The following is a 21,821-nucleotide window of genomic DNA, read 5'->3' on the forward strand; positions in this document are numbered from 1 at the left end:
GTCTTATCATGTATCTCTGCATTCAGGGAGCTCTCCCTAGTGGTGGCTACAGACATGATCTTATCATGTATCTCTGTATACATGGAGCTCCCCCTAATGGTGGCTGCAGACAGGATCTTATCATGTACTGTATCTCTGTATACAGGGAGCTCCCCCTAGTGGTGGCTGCAGACAGAATCTTCTGTATCTCTGTTTACAGGGAGCTCCCCCTAGTGGTGGCTGCAGACAGAATCTTAGGTTTCTTTGTATACAGGGAGCTCCCCCTAGTGGTGGCTACAGACGGGATCTTATCATGTTTCTCTGTATACAGGGAGCTCCCCCTAGTGGTGGCTGCAGACAGGATCTTATCATGTTTCTTTGTATACAGGGAGCTCCCCCTAGTGGTGGCTGCAGACAGGATCTTATCATGTTTCTCTGTATACAGGGAGTTCCCCCTAGTGGTGGCTACATGTATATTTTATTTACTGTTCATAATTTGAATTATTGGATGTTTCTCTACAGTTCTCTACTGAAAGGTGTTAGGACTCCCAAAATCAGGATAAGCCTAAATCAGGATGAGCAGTTGTTTTGCTGCACAGACAGATGATGTTGGTGCAGCAGGTCAGTGCTTGGAACAATCAAGGCTGGATAGACTGGACTACAACTGTACCGTCTCAATACCAATAGGAGGGACAGGGACTCTATGCAAGGATTCTAAGGAGTGGAGTCTGCAGCACTGAAAGGTAGACTAGCAATGTAGCAGAGCTGGGTGTGAACAGAGGCTCAACTGAGATATCAGAATCATAGAATCATAGAATCGTAGAGTTGGAAGGGACCTCCTGGGCCATCTGGTCCAACCCCCTGCTCAAAGCAGGATTCGCTAAATCATCCCAGTCAGATGTCTGTCCAGCCTCTGTTTGAAGACTTCCATTGAAGGAGAACTCACCACTTCTCGTGGCAGCCTGTTCCACTCATTGATCACTCTAACTGTCAAAAAGTTTTTTCTAATATCTAATCTGTGTCTCCTCCCATTCAGTTTCATCCCATTGCTTCTAGTCTTTCCTTGTGCAAATGAGAATAAAGTTGATCCTTCTACAATGTGACAGCCCTTTAGATATTTGTAGACAGCTATTAAGTCTCCTCTCAGTCTTCTCTTTTGCAAACTAAACATTCCCAAATCCTGCAACCTTTCCTCATAAGACAGGGTTTGCAGACCGGTCACCATTCTGGTCGCTCTTTTCTGAACTTGCTCCAGTTTGTTGATGTCTTTTTTAAAATGTGGTGCCCCAAACAGCACATAGTATTCCAGATGAGGTCTGACCAAAGAGGAGTAGAGGGAAATAATGACTTCACGTGATCTAGACTGTATGCTTCTGTTAATACATCCTAGAATTGCATTTGCCTTTTTTGCTGCTGCATCACACTGTTGACTCATATTCAGTCTGTGATCTATTAGTATACCCAAGTCTTTTTCACATGTGCTGTCACTTAGCCCTATTCCTCCCATTCTGTATATGCTTTTTTCAATTTTATTGCCCAGATGTATTACTTTGCATTTCTCCCTGTTAAAAACCATTCTGTTAGTTGCTGCCCACTTCTCCAGTTTATTTAAATCTTTTTGAATCCTCTCTCTCTCTTCTCTAGTATTAGCTATCCCTCCTAGCTTTGTGTCATCAGCAAATTTAATCATTTTACCCTCAATTCCTTCATCAAAATCGTTGATAAAGATGTTGAACAATACAGGGCCCAGGACAGAGCCCTGTGGTACCCCACTTGAGACATTCTTCCAACTGGATGTGCAGCCATTTACGACCACTCTTTGGGTCCGATCACTAAGCCAGTTATGAATCCACCTAACAGTTGCCTTGTCCATTCCATACTTAGTCATTTTTTCAATAAGGATTGTATGAGAGACTTTGTCAAATGCTTTGCTGAAGTCAAGATATACTATATCTACAGCATTTCCTTGATCCACCCAATCAGTGATTCTGTCATAGAAGGAAATTAAGTTAGTCTGACATGACTTATTAGTTAGAAACCCATGCTGACTCTGTTTAATCACTTCATTCTTATCCAGGTATTGACATACATGTTGTTTAATAATTTGTTCAAAGATCTTTCCTGGTATAGAAGTCAGACTCACCGGAAGAGCAGAACAATGCACCAGAGTAGAGCAGGTCAGGAGACTGTCAATGAGGATTTAGCCGGAGACTCACCATTAGGATGCAGCAGAGCCCAAACGTGGCATCAGAGACGACCCCGGGGTGAGGAGCAGAGGGTCCCGGGGACCATATACATACATCTACCTAATAATGATCATCAGTACATCAGCCCATAAAGAGATGGAACAGGGGTGAAGCCACTGGCCCCACAGCACAGGTTCCCCTTTACACCCCTGTGCCCAGGCGCTGCTGCCATGCTACTAATTACCAAACCCCAAATTTGACATTTATTAATTCTGGCATCGGCTGAGCAGGGTTTATGCCAATCCCCAATCCAATGATGGAGCAAGAGGTTACTAAAGACCCCATTCCCCATCACCAGGGCCGGTGCCAGCACCGATCACCCTCTATGTGCAGGACCAGCACCAGCCTCCGCTCCTCCCCTGGAGCCGCCGCTTGGTTGCGTCCTCCTCCCGTCTATATATAGAGGGCGCTGCGCTCGGCCGCCAGTACCGTGCAGAGTGTGGGGGTGTGCGGTACTGCAGGCGGCTGCACCATGAAGACGATCATAGCTGCGTACTCCGGGCTGCTGCGGGGTGAGTGACTCTCCCCTATACTGCCCGCTCCCCTACACTGCCGACTCCCCTATACTCCCCTACACTACCGGCTCCCCTACACTCCCCTACACTGCCCTAAACTGCCGGCTCCCCTACTCTGCCGACTCCCCTATACTCCCCTACACTGCCCTATACTGCCGGCTCCCCTATACTGCCCTACACTGCCGGCTCCCCTATACTCCCCTACACTGCCGGCTCCCCCTACACTGCCCTATACTGCCGGCTCCCCCTACACTGCCCTATACTGCCGGCTCCCCCTATACTGCCCTATACTGCCCTACACTGCCGGCTCCCCTATACTGCCCTACACTGCCGGCTCCCCTATACTGCCCTACACTGCCGGCTCCCCCTACACTGCCCTATACTGCCGGCTCCCCCTACACTGCCCTATACTGCCGGCTCCCCCTACACTGCCCTATACTGCCGGCTCCCCCTACACTGCCCTACACTGCCGGCTCCCCTATACTGCCCTATACTCCCCTATACTGCCCTATACTCCCCTACACTGCCGGCTCCCCTACACTGCCGGCTCCCCTACACTGCCGGCTCCCCTACACTGCCGGCTCCCCTACACTGCCGGCTCCCCTACACTGCCGGCTCCCCTACACTCCCCTAAACTGCTGGCTCCCCTATACTGCCGGCTCCCCCTACACTGCCCTATACTGCCGGCTCCCCCTACACTGCCCTATACTGCCGGCTCCCCCTACACTGCCCTATACTGCCGGCTCCCCCTACACTGCCCTATACTGCCCTATACTGCCGGCTCCCCCTACACTGCCCTACACTGCCCTATACTGCCGGCTCCCCCTACACTGCCCTATACTGCTGGCTCCCCCTATACTGCCGGCTCCCCCTATACTGCCGGCTCCCCCTATACTGCCGGCTCCCCCTATACTGCCGGCTCCCCCTACACTGCCGGCTCCCCCTACACTGCCCTATACTGCCGGCTCCCCCTATACTGCCGGCTCCCCCTACACTGCCGGCTCCCCTATACTCCCCTATACTGCCCTGCACTGCCGGCTCCCCCTGCACTGCCGGCTCCCCCTACACTGCCCTATACTGCCGGCTCCCCCTACACCGCATGAACATTTATAGGTTATTTTGCTGATTAGTAATTGGGGGCATCTGCTGCTGGCTTGTCCTTCCTTCATCCTCGGGGGTCCTATAATGTGACAGTACCTGATATTACTGAGTGCATCCCATCCTCTCTGGTCTGCCCCATTGTTGGGGATTGGCCCTGATGGCAGAGCCTGGGCTGCAGAGCTTGCCCTCTAATGCGGTTGTTGGTGACTTATGGTGTTGGGGGTCATCTACACTGGGGCTGCTGGCTTCTATCAGATGTATGTAGCAGAGCTGGATGTGTTCTGCATTCTGGTATGACAGATAATGCAGAGACGTGCAGTCCTGAGTAAGGCTACATAGAAGTAATTGCTGAACTTGTTGATGAACTCAGCTCTGCTACACCTGTGCATTTCTACTCCTTCCTCCATTGCTAAGCATGCATTAGTCTCCATCCTGTGGCTTTAGATTTGGGTAGAACTACAACACCCGGCAAGACCTTCCTTATGGATGTAGGAATTTATATGTTAAACTGCTGCTTTATGCAACATATACAGATGTAGTAGAGCTGGATTTGTCAGGTCGACGATGCATTATTTGCAGTCTGCTCAACATGTTAAATTCAGCTCTGCTACATCTGTATATATTGCATAGAGCAGGTTCCGATATCTCCTCCTCCACATGTGTATCAGATAGTCCTGAGACTGTGGGCTTGCTGGGGGTTGTAGTTAAACAGGTGGCAGAGCAATGCACTATCGTCTGTACAGGAATGTAGCAGAGCGGAGTTGGTCAATAGGTGCTGCAGTTTATATGTAGCATCACATGGCAGCTCAGATTCCTGCAGTCCTGTCCCCGATTTATCAGACTGTATCACCTGCAGTCCTGTGTAATTATTCAGCACAATCACCTGCACAGCTCTGCTACATTTACCTGTTTAAAGAAAAAGAAATGTGCCCATCAGTGCATGAATCTGTAACCCATGGCTCAGTGTCTAGTGAAGCTGCTGTCCTTGCCTGCTGGGAGTTGTAGTCCCACCCCAATTGGGGAGAGACAGGTAATGCAAGGGGTATGGCACAGGTGTAGTTAGTAATCACTGGCCCATGATGCCAGGGTCTGCGGACCACCATAACCTAGAGGATGTAGGAAGATGGAGCTTTTTTTCAGGAAGGAGGAAGGAAGAGGAATTCTTGAGTTCCAATCTTACAGGAAGTTTCTTATTTGTATCGGGGTCTTCTAGATGGTATAAATATGCAGCAGATGATATCCCCCAATCCAAATAATAATGTCTGTCCTGTTTAGACTGATACACTGTAACAAGTGCCAAAAAATGTTTACTATTCACCAGACTGGATACCAGAGTAACAAACCCTCAGCTGTGGATCTGACCATGTCTCCAGCCTTCAGATGTAAATTAGAATGTTTCTAATCACTGATGGCCGGAAGGACTGGATGAGGCCTCCATAAAGGCGGACTAGAAACTTACAGGAGCTAAAGTAACCAGTAACAATCTTTTCCCTTCTCCGCTGCTCAGGTCTCTGTTCTGATCCTGCAGCTATGACTTATGTGAATGCTGCAGACAATCACTGGCCACAGGTGATTGATATCCCTTCCTGGATGGCTGATGAACCAGTGACTATCACAGTGGCCACATGGATAATGGAAGTTGGGTTATTGCCGCATGTACATTCATTACCCATATGCATGTAGAAAAATGAGTGCAGCTCTGGGGTATAATACAGGATGTAACTCAGGATCAGTAATGTAATGTATGTACACAGTGACTGCACCAACAGAATGAGTGCAGCTCTGGGGTATAATACAGGATGTAACTCAGGATCAGTAATGTAATGTATGTACACAGTGACTGCACCAGCAGAATAGTGAGTGCAGCTCTGGAGTATAATACAGGATGTAACTCAGGATCAGTAATGTATGTACACAGTGACTGCACCAGCAGAATAGTGAATGCAGCTCTGGAGTATAATACAGGATATAACTCAGGATCAGTAATGTATGTACACAGTGACTGCACCAGCAGAATAGTGAGTGCAGCTCTGGAGTATAATACAGGAGGTAACTCAGGATCAGTAATGTAAAAATGTGACTGTTTATTGTTTTCTCTGTGAATTCTCTTGCGCACTGTTGTTCCACTTGTGTGTTGTTCTCGGCCCCTCCATTCTCTGCCTTGTTCTCCACCTGCTCAGGATCTTGTGTTTTCTTTACTACCTGACACTATAAATATTTACACTTTGTTCCTCATGAAATAATAACCAGTGGCGTCTCGGTTACCCGGCACCCAGCGCTCCGCTGTGAGAACCGACTGTAGGATTTCATGGGCATTTACTATTTATAAGCGTCATGGACCAGATTCCATTGCTGGACAGGTGGGAAGCCGGAGATCTTTGGCCGCTCAGAGCTGGATGACTAGTTGGCTTTTTTCAGCTCCTATATATCAAATTTTACTTAATGTTAGGACCTCTGTATACAATAAATCTAACTTAATCTGGAATCCAATGTTTCCGCAGAGTAGAGATGATTTAACCAATGCGGCTTCTCCATTTTGTTTGTGCAATGTGTCTAATATCTTTATGCCAAGGTGTGTCATATAAGGTATATTATGCAATGAGCTCCCTCTAGTGGCGGCTGCAGGTAGCTAGTATTTTCTATCTGTGAAGTTTGGAGTTCTGTATCCAAATACTGAAATTGCAGAAATTATTCTGTATTAAATGTATTAAGTTGTTAAAGCTAAGCAGAGCCTTGAAGAGAAAAAAAAAACAATATCCTTGGTCTGTTGACAACTATGGACATGGTGAAGTTTAATATTCACCAAGCTTTAAAATTCAGCAAGTGATTGTAGGCCTTCTTGGGCTCTACAGTTTGCAGGGCATGCTGGGATTTGTAGTCTCATGGGTCTCCATAAACATTAGTTGGACTTCAGTATACTCCAGAAATTAAAGTTTCTTCCAATGGCACCGAAATGTCCTGTTAAAATATGCAGTGGATAAGCTGATCAGGAAGATTTGTGGAGGCAGAGTCCAATGTGTCAGGTCTGGAGCTGCGACCCATTGGTTTAGGAGCAGGGAGATCAAAGAATGGGGTAAATAAAAGTGTGCGCATGTAGGACACTGCACCCCAATTCTCTGCTTCCTTGCAACTTTTTTTTTCCAAATTTACCTATCTGCTTTAAAACTTAGATCTTCTCTAGTCACATACAAAGCTGCCTCCAGAAATCCTACTGGTTAGTGGAGGAGGTCCAGATTCTGTAGAGAGAATACTACAGTGCATGAAAAGTGTTGCTGTAAGTTTTTGGCGTCTTGGTGCGCTGCTGATTCTAGAATACTCCAGTCACCTCCAGAGCTGCATTTCAGGCTTCTGCTTGGAATTTTTTGGGAATAAATAAACCAATGAGGGCTCTGTATCTCCGCAGGGACGGGATCCAGCATCCTCTCGACAGTCCATGATCTGCCCTCCATCCCCTGGCTGTCGAAGTCTCGTGTGGAAAGACATCTTCAGATTTTCTCGGTGTTACAATGGGTTCTCAGCTTCCTTGCTCTGGGTAAGATCTTTACTGTTCTGCTACCAGACTAGCGCAGGTGACCTCCATTTATGGCAGGTGCTGCAAGGGTAAAAATGGGTTAAAAATATACTTTATTCTAAGTGATCTAATGTCTTTCTGTGTCGCAGGGGTGGCATGCACCATCATCCTCCTCTACATCTTCTGCACCGACTGCTGGCTCATCGCTGCTTTATATCTAGCCTGGTTGGTGTTTGACTGGAATACCCCTAATAAAGGTAAGATTATTCCATCACCCACAAACTTTTCATAAATAGTTCACTTTTACAAAGTTTCTTATAACCATATCTTATAAGAGAATCTGCTTCTTTCTACACTTATGAGCCTCTTCACTCCATCTGCCTTCTAGTCCGAAACTTCCCCCCTGCCCAAACGCATCTTAATCATTACAAGATGGCTTGTCGGCTCACTGAGGGATCAGATATCTGCTTCTTATTGAAGTTTGGATGAGTAGGGAGAGGCAGAGATGCACAGGTGGTGCTGCGTCTTTCTATTAAGTGTTTCTTCTCACAGTGCTGGCTTCACAGCTACCCTGCTCAGTACTATTGTGTAATGTCCTCCATGCTGCTGCTGGACATGCTCTACGTAGGAGAGCAGGAAGCCCTCATATCTGTGTATGTTAATCATGGCAGCCATTCTGCACCCACTGAAAGTTATATATTGAGCCTGTTGAGGAGAAAACTGGTGAAACATGCAGGATACAAATCATGGGCAGAAAATGTTAATAAGCCATCTGTGTATAGGAGGAATAAGTCACTTGAAATGACAAATACAATTTTGTAAATGATAAAATGTTGGCTGTCATCGGTCACCACTAGGGGGAGCAATTATTGGTTATACTGTTAGCATTGAGCTAACCATATACTGTATATCAGGAAGTGAAAACCAAGTGGAGATCACACTGGGACCTTTATGGGTTTTCTACAACTATAACAATATATATATTTTTTTTTTTTTTGGTGGCATTTTTGTCCTGAGTAAATAGTGTTTAGCAATGTAAGATGACAGGCACCTCTGTATCTGGTTCTCTCCTCGCCATCTGCCTCTTCACCAACAAACTTCTTAAAAATGCAACATGATTTTGATTTGCATCTGATTTTGCGCAACTCAAGTAAAGACCTTTATACATTGGCTTCATTATAACACTGGTCTAAATCATTGGTCTCTGCAAACACCACGGATCGTACAATGAAAAACATAACTCATTCATAGGCGCATTGTCTGTGGCCCTAAAATTGCTGCTGCCAACAAATCACCACAAATAAACAGGGAATATGCTGCCTATAACATGCACTATATGGGGACATTAGTTATCCTGTATTCTACTCCAGAGCTGCACTCACTATTCTGCTGCTGCTGTCACTGTGTACATACATTACATTACTGATCCTGAGTTACATCCTCTATTATACCCCAGAGCTGCACTCACTATTCTGCTGGTGCAGTCACTGTGTACATACATTACTGATCCTGAGTTACATCCTGTATTCTACTCCAGAGCTGCACTCACTATTCTGCTGCTGCTGTCACTGTGTACATACATTACATTACTGATCCTGAGTTACATCCTCTATTATACCCCAGAGCTGCACTCACTATTCTGCTGGCGCCGTCACTGTGTACATACATTACTGATCGTGAGTTACATCCTGTATTATACCCCAGAGCTGCACTCACTATTCTGCTGGTGCACTCACTGTGTACATACATTACATTACTGATCCTGAGTTACATCCTGTATTATACTCCAGAGCTGCACTCACTATTCTGCTGGTGCAGTCACTGTGTACATACATTACATTACTGATCCTGAGTTACATCCTGTATTATACTCCAGAGCTGCACTCAATACTCTGCTGGTGCAGTCACTGTGCACATACATTACATTACTGATCCTGAGTTACATCCTGTATTATACCCCAGAGCTGCACTCACTATTCTGCTGGTGCAGTCACTGTGTACATACAATACTGATCCTGAGTTACATCCTGTATTATACCCCAGAGCTGCACTCACTATTCTGCTGGTGCAGTCACTGTGTACATACAATACTGATCCTGAGTTACATCCTGTATTATACCCCAGAGCTGCACTCACTATTCTGCTGGTGGAGTCACTGTAAATATATTCCATTACTGATACTGCATTGCTTCTGTGGTGCAGTACCATATATCGGTCGACAAAGTATCAGTGACAGGATGGTACAGAGGATCCTGCCATTGGGGCTTACAATCTACATGATACTGGGGAAGGGCACAGTAGGCTGGGTTGCGGCAGCTGTGGTGGTGGCAGCAGGGGCGGTGCCGGTTTTTGACCTTCCTATAGAGATGAGTTTTCAGGTTGTTTCAAGGTTCCTAATGTTGGAGACAATTGGACTTGTGTGCATTCCAGAGGACGGGGGACACTCAGGAGAAGTCTTGGAGGTGATTGGGTGAAGAACGTAGTTGAGCGTAGGAGAGGAGGTCTTGTGAGGTCCGGAGATTACGTGTTGGAAGATATCGGGAGATTAGTTTGGAGATATATGGAGGAGACAGATTATGGATGGCCTTGTTAGTAGTTTGAACTGGATTCGTAGGGTAACGAAGTCAATGAAGAGATTTGCGGAGAGGCGGAGGAGTAGCGAGGGGAGATGGATTATTCGGGCAGCAGAGTTGAGAATGGACTGGAGAGGTGCGAGAGTTGTCATGGAGACCAAAGAGGTTTCAGTAGTCAAGGAGGGAGATGATGAGGGCATTACCTTTTGGAGATATCTAGGCCAGAGGAGTAGATCTGAGCATCAGCAGATAGGTGGTACTGGAAGCCATGGGACTCTGAGTTGTCTCAATCCAGAATGATCCAGGGCAGAGCCTTGAGGGGCACCAACAGAGGATGGCGGTAGGGTGGGAGACTCTAAATGTGCGGCTGGAGAGGACAAGGTCTTTGATGTGAAGGATCTGTAGTAGGAACGAGTGGTTGACTGTCAAAGGCAGAGGACAGGCCAAGAAGTGCAGAGGACGGTTTGTTGGCTTTGGCAGTAAGTTGTTAGTAATTTTGGTCAGGGCAGTTTTGGTGGAGTGGTGGGGACGGAAGCCGGATTGTGGGTTGTCGAAGAGCGAGTTGGATGAAAGATGACCGGAAAGTTCAGCATGGACTTATGTTTGAGGAGTCTGGATGTGAAGGGGTACAGTGGTATGGGGCGATGGCTGGACACAGAGGTCGGGGGATAGTTTACTCAGGATCCTGGCAGGTTTGCAAGCAGAGGGGAAGGCACCGAGGTTAGCAATAGGTTGAGGAGATGGGTTATGGCTGGGATAAGCCTGGTGGGGAGGAGGTGGGATCTGGAAAATGGTGAGTGAGCTCTCCTTCAGTGATGGTGGGGGAGGTTATAGGGGGCAGTGGTCTGGTAACTGGACGGGGTGGCTGCTCAGTAACATTTGTTTGGTCAATCTTTTTATAATGTGCAGCAATCTTCTGCAAAAATGAGGGAGGTCGGAGGAGGGAACTAAAGGGACAATCGGCACAGAATGACCAAACAAAATCAGACGCGTTGTGCACCCTGGCATGGCCAAACATCTATGTGCACCGCCCAGTTGCTAGTTTTCAATATGTACCTGTCTCTATAATGCCAGAGCTGTCAATGGGGGGGATTGGAGATGGTAGGAAGGGACACTTAAATGTTTGGCCACTCCAACAGAGGGCTAGAGTCCAAAGCTGAGTGGTGGGGTGAGGATATGGCAGAGAAGAGCAGGTCTGTGCATGTCCTGGGGTGAGGTTTCTTCAAAGGGTATTAACTGCTGGGCTTGGGAGAGGGGGCAGGTGAAGATGTTGGGGTCAAATGTGACTAGATGGTGGTCAGATACGGAGAAGGTGGATGAAGATGAGGTGTGGTGTGTCCATCTGTGTGAGTGGCTGTGGAGGACCATTGTGTGACCAAAGAATGGTCCTGAGCTACATCCTGTATTATACCCCAGAGCTGCACTCACTATTCTGCTGGTGCAGTCACTGTGTACATACATTACAATACTGATCCTGAGTTACATCCTGTGCAGTGACTGCACCAGTAGAATAGTGAGTGCAGCTCTGGAGTAAAATACAGGAGGTAACTCAGGATCAGTAATGTATGTGCACAGTGACTGCACCAGCAGAATAGTGAGTGCAGCTCTGGAGTATAATACAGGAGGTAACTCAGGATCAGTAATGTATGTGCACAGTGACTGCACCAGCAGAATAGTAAGTGCAGCTCTGGAGTAAAATACAGGAGGTAACTCTGGATCAGTAATATAATGTATGTACACAGTGACTACCAGCAGAATAGTGAGTGCAGCTCTGGAGGATAATACAGGATGTAACTCAGGATCAGTAATGTAATGTATGTACACAGTGACTGTACCAGCAGAATAGGGAGTGCAGCTCTGGGGTATAATACAGGATGTAACTCGGGGTCAGTAATGTATGTACACAGTGACTACACCAGCAGAATAGTGAGTGCAGCTCTGGATTCAGGTCATGTTACAATAGATCTGATGCATTGTAACAGTGCTTCAGCTGTTGCAGTTACTCTTCCCATTCTCAATATACACTGCTGCAGTTTCTGCTCATTGACGGAAAACCGGTGATTATAACAATTGTGACCCTGCATTCCTCTGTTCGGGTTTCTGGGACATTTACCGCCTGCACACGACTGACCGCTCTCATCAGCCGTCATCTCATCTTTGATTCCCGTAACCATTTGCAGGTGGCAGACGATCCTCGTGGGTGAGGAACTGGGCCATGTGGCGCTACTTCAGGGACTACTTTCCTATACGGGTAAGTGTTTCCAGTGTCTTAGTTTTTGACTGTAGAACCCTCCCAATTGCCAAATAAAAGCAGAACGTGGTACGGTGGGAAGAACAGATGTTAGAGTCTGTACTTCCATTTGGGGGTTCGGCGGGGGTTGCCTTTATCTGGACCTCGACCAATTAAAACTCTTGAAACATCACTGACTTGTGGAAAGTTTATTTAAAGTTTCCTTAAACTTTCCTCCATGACTTTGTGGCTCTGCTGCCCCTGTGATTGAGGAGGGTCTTGCCTCCTGATGGGCCATGTATCCCCCGACACATCTATTGACCCTTCGTCGACTCCACGGACCCCCGGCACTTTGTTTATTAGGACTTTGTGAGGACATTCCCAGGCTGGGGATTCATTTTCTTATCTGGGATAATGACTGCATTGAACTTTGTCACCGCCGTGGCTGATGGTGTGCGGGCTGCAGGGAGCTGGCAGATCTTTATCATGGTGGCCTCATGTGCCGTGTTGTAGGCCAGCGGGCACCAGGTGTGAGATGCCAGCTGCTGCTGAGGGAGGTGACTTTGGTCTGAGACATTGATGACTTCTTCTTCTACTCTTTTCCAGCTGGTGAAGACTCACAACCTGCTCCCCAGCCGCAACTACATCTTTGGCTACCACCCTCACGGGATCATGTGCCTGGGGGCCTTCTGCAACTTTGGTACCGAAGCCACCGGAGTCTCCAGAAAGTTCCCTGGCATTAAGCCTTACCTCGCCACGCTGGCTGGGAACTTCAGGATGCCAGTATTAAGAGACTACTTAATGTCTGGAGGTGAGTTCTGACCCACGGGTGAAGCCTGACTGCTGTGTAATATCTTCTAGGCACAGGGAGTTGCATTTTAAGCAATTGTCCAGCATCAGAATCCTTCTCCTTGTGCCTCGGGATGGTTCTAGTTCTCGGCTATTGGGGTAACAATGTCCTCACTTCGCCCCCCAGGGTGCAGTCTGCAGACGAGGGGCGTTTCAGGCATTGACATCACTCTTAGCTGCTGCTTGGGATCGGTCTCTTCTTTAAAGAGTAATTTTCCATGTCCTTCATGGAATAAAAGCCACCAACCGAATGTCCGACATGATTCCCCAGGAGTGAAGAATGGCCACAAAAAGAATCTGTCGACCTGTAGGACTCAACATTCAGTGATTACACCAGTGGGCGTTCAATGAGAGCAGTGTAATACCTACTCTAACCCAAGGAGGCACTGCAGAAGAATTTAACACCTGCTTGTAATTGGTCAGATGTCCGTCAGTTAAAATTTCCAGCATATATTTTTTTTTTTTTTTTTTTTTTTTTGGAACCTTCCAACAATAACCCCCTTCAAGTATAAACTCCCATGAAGGGAGTGTCGTCGGGAAAACAAATTTTTGTTTAAATCCTTCTTTTTACTTGTATCTATAGAATTATCTTTAATGAAAATAAGACCTCTAGCAATTCCAGCAATGGCCACTGGGGCATTTTATACTCTTATGATTTCCTGTTTCAGTAAATTTACATGCACATTAGCGGCAACAAAGTGACTACAAGACATCTATTGTATGAGTGCAAATAATGAGCGTGTGCAAGAGTCATTGTACAGGAGGGGGAGGAGGTGAGCTGTGACATCACCTATTGTAAATGGTGGATCCTCTGTTATATACTGTATATATCTACGTGTATTGCGGCTCACTTACATTGTCTTTAAATTGCACTGCACTGCAATACCACGAGTGGCCTTGGGAGGTGTGTGGCACTGGTTTCAGAACAAAGCGGTGAAGGTTTTTCCAACACAGACTTGACATCTTATTAGAGTTGCGACATCAATGTCCACAGCCAGTTGATCTGAGCTGCAATACAACTAACGACCTGTGTGCAAAAGTGGCGCTGTTCATTTAAAAACAAAAAAAAAAAAAGATCTAATTTGGAGCTTCTGCAGGGATTTGATACCTTGCTGAATGGGGTCCGTCAGCAGGTGACCTCCACTCGCCTGGTTTCCGGTCTCCTCTCCCCCAATCGCGAAAATAAAGCATTTGACTTAAGTGACTAAAATAGCCGAGCGTTAACTTTCCACCCGCGGCTTTATTCCAAAGTGGCGGCGTCTTGCCAGACTTTTGTAGCGTTGACGACAATCTGATTAAAGGTCACGGAGAGAACGGTCCGAGGTCCAGAGAACAGAGCGCTGATTGACCGCAGTGCACAAGCCAGACACTGAACATGTGGAGACCCGGGAATTTTATTTTACTTGTTATCTAGAATTTATGGGAAGCAGAGGAAGGAAGACTGCGGGATCACTGGGTCCATGAAAGTTATTCCAAAGTAATCCACTAGTAGTATTCTCAGCAATTGTGTTACTCTTGGACTAAACCAAAATGTGCCGTAACTCACTACTGCCTCCTGGTGGTCAAAATAAATATGCAAAAAAAAATTGCTATTGATGGAGCTGCAATTAATTCTGTACAAAATTGATAAATGTTGATTTTATTTCTACAGGAATCTGTCCTGTGAACAGAGACACAATAGACTACATCCTATCCAAAAATGGAACTGGAAACGCTGTGGTGATCGTGGTAGGAGGCGCTGCAGAGTCTCTGGACAGCCGACCGGGTAAAAACTCTGTGACCCTAATGAAGAGAAAAGGATTTGTGAAGATTGCGATACAACACGGGTAAGAACAGCTTGTAACTGGAAGCATCAGCGATGGTAGTTATATTCTTGTATATAGGGGCAGTATTATAGTAGTTATATTCTTGTACATAGGGGCAGTATTATAGTAGTTATATTCTTGTATATAGGGGCAGTATTATAGTAGTTATATTCTTGTACATAGGAGCAGTATTATAGTAGTTATATTCTTGTACATAGGGGCAGTATTATAGTAGTTATATTCTTGTATATAGGGGCAGTATTATAGTAGTTATATTCTATATAAGAGCAGTATTATAGTAGTTATATTCTTGTACATGGGGCAGTATTATAGTAGTTATATTCTTGTACATAGGAGCAGTATTATAGTAGTTATATTCTTGTACATAGGGGCAGTATTATAGTAGTTATATTCTTGTACATAGGAGCAGTATTATAGTAGCTATATTCTCGTACATAGGAGCAGTATCATAGTAGTTATATTCTTGTATATAGGGGCAGTATTATAGTAGTTATATTCTTGTACATAGGAGGCAGTATTATAGTAGTTATATTCTTGTACATAGGAGCAGTATTATAGTAGTTATATTCTTGTACATAGGAGCAGTATTATAGTAGTTATATTCTTGTACATAGGGGCAGTATTATAGTAGTTATATTCTTGTACATATGAGCAGTATTATAGTAGTTATATTCTTGTACATAGAGGCAGTATTATAGTAGTTATATTCTTGTACATAGGGGCAGTATTATAGTAGTTATATTCTTGTACATAGGAGCAGTATTATAGTAGTTATATTCTTGTACATAGGGGCAGTATTATAGTAGTTATATTCTTGTATATAGGGGCAGTATTATAGTAGTTATATTCTTGTACATAGGAGGCAGTATTATAGTAGTTATATTCTATATAAGAGCAGTATTATAGTAGTTATATTCTTGTACATGGGGCAGTATTATAGTAGTTATATTCTTGTACATAGGAGCAGTATTATAGTAGTTATATTCTTGTACATAGGGGCAGTATTATAGTAGTTATATTCTTGTACATAGGAGCAGTATTATAGTAGCTATATTCTCGTACATAGGAGCAGTATCATAGTAGTTATATTCTTGTATATAGGGGCAGTATTATAGTAGTTATATTCTTGTACATAGGAGGCAGTATTATAGTAGTTATATTCTTGTACATAGGAGCAGTATTATAGTAGTTATATTCTTGTACATAGGAGGCAGTATTATAATTATATTCGTGTACATAGGAGGCAGTATTATAGTAGTTATATTCTTGTACATAGGAGGCAGTATTATAGTAGTTATATTCTTCTACATAGGGGCAGTATTATAGTAGTTATATTCTTGTACATATGAGCAGTATTATAGTAGTTATATTCTTGTACATAGGGGCAGTATTATAGTAGTTATATTCTTCTACATAGGGGCAGTATTATAGTAGTTATATTCTTGTACATATGAGCAGTATTATAGTAGTTATATTCTTGTACATAGGGGCAGTATTAGGCTCTGTGCACACGCTGTGGATTTTGCTGCGGTTCCGCAGCGGTTTTAGCCGCTGCGGACCCGCAGCAGTTTTTGCTGCGGTGTACAGTACCATGATTCCCTATGGGAATCAAAAACCGCAATGCAGATGGTGAGGAATTTTCCGCGCGGATTATCTGCGGTTTTCAATCTGCAGAAAGAATTGACATGTCAATTCTTTCTGCGGATTCCCCTGCGGTTTGCCATCTCCTCCATTTGAGGAGATGAAAAACCGCAGGGCAAAACCGCAGAGCAATCCGCAGGTAAAACCGCAGGTATTTTGACCTGCAGTTTCACCTGCGGATTTTACAAAATCCGCGCGGATGAATCCGCACCTAATCCGCAGCGTGTGCACACAGCCTTATAGTAGTTATATTCTTGTATATAGGAGGCAGTATTATAGTAGTTATATTCTTGTACATAGGGGGCAGTATTATAGTAGTTATATTCTTGTATATAGGGGGCAGTATTATAGTAGTTATATTCTTGTACATAGGGGCAGTATTATAGTAGTTATATTCCTGTACATAGGAGCAGTATTATAGTAGTTATATTCTTGTACATAGGGGCAGTATTATAGTAGTTATATTCTTGTACATAGGGGGCAGTATTATAGTAATCTTGTACATAGGGGCAGTATTATAGTAGTTATATTCTTGTACATAGGAGCAGTATTATAGTAGTTATATTCTTGTACATAGGGGCAGTATTATAGTAGTTATATTCCTGTACATAGGAGCAGTATTATAGTAGTTATATTCTTGTACATAGGGGCAGTATTATAGTAGTTATATTCTTGTACATAGGGGGCAGTATTATAGTAATCTTGTACATAGGGGCAGTATTATAGTAGTTATATTCTTGTACATAGGGGCAGTATTATAGTAGTTATATTCTTGTACATAGGGGCAGTATTATAGTAGTTATATTCCTGTACATAGGAGCAGTATTATAGTAGTTATATTCTTGTACATAGGGGCAGTATTATAGTAGTTATATTCTTGTACATAGGGGGCAGTATTATAGTAGTTATATTCTTGTATATAGGGAGCAGTATTACAGTAGTTATTTTCTTGTACATAGGGGCAGTATTATAGTAGTTATATTCTTGTACATAGGGGCTGTATTATAGTAGTTTTATTCTTGTACATAGGAGCAGTATTATAGTAGTTATTTTCTTTTACATAGGAGCAGTATTAGAAGTTATATTCTTGTACATGTGTGTAGTCTCCACTATGTGTCTCTCCAGCTGTATGACACTATAGCGGTCATACCGGACTGAGAGTTGTACGTTCTCAGCAGCTGGAGGGCTACAGGTTGGAGACCTTTCCTTTATGGCAGGCCATAGATATATTTTCTGTATTTCCATATAGGGCCGATCTTGTCCCGGTCTATTCCTTCGGGGAGAATGAGGCTTACAAGCAGGTTGTGTTTGAAGAAGGCTCTTGGGGTCGGTGGATACAGAGAAAATTTCAGAAATATGTGGGATTTGCCCCATGCGTCTTCCACGGGTGCGGGTTCTTCTCTGCGGACAGCTGGGGTTTGGTGCCCTATGCCAATCCTATTACCACTGTGGGTGAGTAGATACTTTATATGCGAGCTACTTATTGACTAGTTAATAGTGATTGACCAGTAAAATGCTTGTTTTTTTGTTTTTTTTTATTCACTTTTGGTGAAAACATGGGCAAGTGGGCAAAATATGATGTAGAAGGTAAATTCCAGGGGTAGCGTTCTCTGGTCATTTACTGGCACCCAACAAGTGGCCTGTTGGCCTCCTCTAGTGTAGCTTCAATGGCTCTCATAACGCATCAGCTTAATGATGAGGTGCGGGTATTTTAATGAATTTGCAGCTTTTAGCTGCTGTGCACCTTCACCAGAATGTGCATCGGTCTAAGGGCATATACTGTGACTTTGATGGATCCAGTGTGGCCAATGGCTTTCTCGAACATTTCTCAGTTTTATAAAGTGTGACTGCCATGAAAGGAGACGGACTAGTGAGAAGACGCACACAGTTAATGCCTAACAGTAGCTGCAAGTGAACACTGCCATCTGCTGGTCAAAAATTATTTCAATAGGGAAAACTGAGGGAATAACATGATTAGGAACTGAAGAGCAAAGTGCATGTTCCTGGGGGGAAGAGATTGGAGAAGACACCAGGTCAGGTGATACATGTGGCGCAGTTAGGAATGATTAAGAGCCCAGTTGGCCAGAGAAGGGGAGCAGTTTGGACCTGGACTGCAGCAGGACAGACGTGTAGTGCAGCAAGGTTAGCTTATAGCCACCATTATAAGTGACCAGATACAAGAGAAAAACAAACTTGTAGTCACATTGTAAAACCTTTTCTTGGTCTGTAATCTGCTAACCTTGTTTAATTTTGTATCCACATCATTCAAATTACTGTTATAATGATTTTTGGGTAAGTTACGGCTGTGTCCTCATCTTCTGCGCTGCTCCACTTCATACAAATTCTGCCATTTATGCCAAAGTTGTTGCGTAACATTTGAAGTTTCTCACTTGCAGTATTTCTCCAAAATTTGAGCAAAAATCTTTAATTTTCCCAACATTATAGTATAATTTTTGTTTTCCCTCCAGTTGGAGAACCTATCACAATCCCAAAGATGGAACAGCCAAGCCAGAAGGACATTGACCTCTACCATGGCATGTACCTGACCTCCCTGCAGAAGCTCTTTGACAAATACAAAACAAAGTTTGGATTGTCAGAATCTGACATGTTGGAGATCAATTGAAGCCGCTGCGCACCGAGCAATTACCGTATGGGAAAGAGCTGATCTTGAATCCAAGGACGAGCGTTCATGACTCATCTACAGGAGCTTTGTCAGCACCCGAGCTCTAATGTCTTGTCTTTTTTAGATATGATACAGCAATTCTCGTTTCTTGGTAACGACTGCATCTGCTCCAGTGATTTGTCTCTGTGCTTAATGATGGATGGTTCCTGGCTGGTGAGAATGAATAGACCATATCTAAGGACCTTCTGGCCTTCATAATGCCATGATGTGTTGTACTCCCCAATGACGGGCTCTGGTTTTGACCTGGACGTTGAGCACCGTCTGGAGAGATCTCCTGCTGAGCCTCATGAGGAATTGAGACGTCAAGACACTGAAGACTTTCCTATGTTCCAGTGTTGTGGTTTGTGTTGGAGAATGTTCATGATGGAAGAACCAGGAAGCTGGTTGACCCATGGACATCTAGCTACATATGACCAATCTATACTGTGCGCGAAGGGTATTTCTTGAGTAGATGTATCTGTTAGATTGTAGCCATTATTACAGTCAGTATTGTGTTTAGTATGTTCCCAGCTCTTGTATCTTACTCTTGCCCTTCCAATATGGAAGAACCTAAGGTAGATATTTATGTCCAGTGGTAGGTTCCTTCCAAAGGAGACTTGAGCCAAGGACTTGTTGCCCATAAAGACTACTTGACAACTTTACATGACCAGATGACAGGATTAGCTTCCATGACATCACCTTATGTACGGTGATATCACTAGTACTTGGCCTGGGAGGCTAAGGCAGTCTGTTTTGACTTGAGGACCACACTAGGCTCAGAGAAGCTTCCATTGTGTAGGCCCACTTCACAAGGACACTTGCCTCTTTGCACTAAAAGGACTTTGTGTTAACATTAGAAACTTTTACAGCATGGTTGCCACTAGCATACATATCCCAGTGTGGGCGCCAACTACTCCATCTTGGGACAAGTTGTTTATAAAACCTTCTATTGGCTCACACCATCCTTTCTCACATGGGGATACTAAGGATCCATTTGCTCCGTTTTCAGAGGAAATGCTACTCCATTCCCATCTCCAGGTGAAGGGGGGGGGGGGGGTCGGTCAACGAAAACGTGGTTTGGTTACCTATAACATGGACCTGTCCCAATCTCTATAATGTCATCAAACCTTCACGTCACTGGGTAAGAACAGCTGGTCAGTACTGGCTGACAGCTCATGGCTCAAGTAAGATCCTCGTTGGCACAAAAGTTGCGTATTTGTACTAAACCCAAATTCCATTACATGTCTGCCCAATGCCAGTCTGCTGCTTTACATAGAACAGCCCAAAGGAAGTCATGAACTGTTGTATTATATAGAGGGTCTAATTGACCGTAGAGATTAAACTCGATACACCATGGAAGTGGCCATTTTAGGGCTTCTTTACTGTGCTGGTCCCCAGTTATAATTTTTTTTATAGGGTGGCACAAATATTGCAACTTTTTTGTTTTTCAGTCCAGGCTTTTCCCTTTCTGTGACTGGCACAATTATTTTTATAGAACCCCCTAGATCCGAGTTGACGCGTTCTAAACCTCATCTCTCTGCAAAAGAGGTTTTCTTGACTCCCTTCATCTCCTAGCACAAGCAATGCAAGTTGGTAGTGACCCCTGATTTTAAGGGTAAAAACCAAATATCAATTTTATAATATATACAGTATATATATTTTTTTTATGGTATAGATGGCTGTCTAGCTCACACCGGTCCAAAATGAATTGGCACTGTTAGGCCACTGGAATGGTCTCATAACAGATGCCTCCAAAGGGCAGGGGTCTCTAATCAGGCACTACCTGGCTATGGCTCTCGGCTTGGGGTCGGGGAGGTAGTTCTGGTGTTGCCACCACAGTAGACCAGATGCCATTCCAACACCCTAAATGGTGGGTGCCATTTTTGGTGCCCGTGTGGACCGGGCCATAACCATTTCCTGCCCACCATTCAGCTCTAAGAATGTCTTTTGTAATCCGAGGACACATTATAAAGTGCATTTTTTTTTTTTAATTTTTATTGAACTGGTTGACAGATAATTATCGCGTTCCTCGTTAGCGGTGTTCCCCACAACCTTTCTTCTGTGATGTGTGGACATCGGACGCGTCTGTAATTAGTTACCGTGCCTTGATCTGTTCTGTGGTACTTTATGATGCGTTTTCTCATCGGTCTGCTGTTGTAATATATGCATTATTTTTGTACAAGTAGCTATAAATAAATCTATGATCTGATATCGTACGAGTTCTAGTACCTTCTCGGATTATTTATATGGGACCCGTTTATTATATGGAATTGTCTCATCTTCGATTAATACAATAGAGCTGATAATGACCACGAGATGACTCTGCTCATTCTGCCCTAGTCTACACACCAAAGCTGGCAATGAAGTGGCTGAGTTAAAGAAGCATCAGCGTGAGGAAATCGTGCAGTAATCATGATTTGATATTGAAGGTGCTCATCCAAAATGAGTCCTATGGTTTGGAGACCATCTTTGAGCATCCCTTTGATTGCATACATACAATGAAAAGCACGCCATATAATAAACATAATTCACAGTAATGTCAAAACGACACTGCATCCAACATCTTGAGTCCCTGCCTCAGGGTTCAGTAACCTTGAAGTGGTTATAAGTTCCCTGCTCAGAAATCTGGCAATTTTCCTGAAACTACAGAGAAAAGAAGCAAAAAAAAAATAAACAGAACTTCCAGAA

The 21,821-nt window shown here is 44.3% G+C and overlaps 1 protein-coding gene across 1 annotated transcript; it reads left to right on the forward strand.

Moving 5' to 3' along the window:
• Window positions 1-2,587: 2,587 nt before the first annotated feature.
• On the forward strand, window positions 2,588-21,349 carry DGAT2 (diacylglycerol O-acyltransferase 2). The gene is made up of 8 exons (XM_073548605.1): window positions 2,588-2,737; window positions 7,245-7,373; window positions 7,502-7,609; window positions 12,106-12,176; window positions 12,762-12,966; window positions 14,656-14,830; window positions 17,721-17,923; window positions 18,940-21,349. The coding sequence occupies exons 1-8, from the start codon at window positions 2,698-2,700 to the stop codon at window positions 19,092-19,094; spliced, it is 1,086 nt and encodes a 361-aa protein (XP_073404706.1). The 5' UTR covers window positions 2,588-2,697; the 3' UTR covers window positions 19,095-21,349.
• Window positions 21,350-21,821: the final 472 nt, after the last annotated feature.

This window comes from Dendrobates tinctorius, unplaced genomic scaffold (genome assembly GCF_039654945.1).
Source record: "Dendrobates tinctorius isolate UK_male_01 unplaced genomic scaffold, ASM3965494v1 ptg000157l, whole genome shotgun sequence".
Lineage (NCBI taxonomy): Eukaryota > Metazoa > Chordata > Amphibia > Anura > Dendrobatidae > Dendrobates > Dendrobates tinctorius.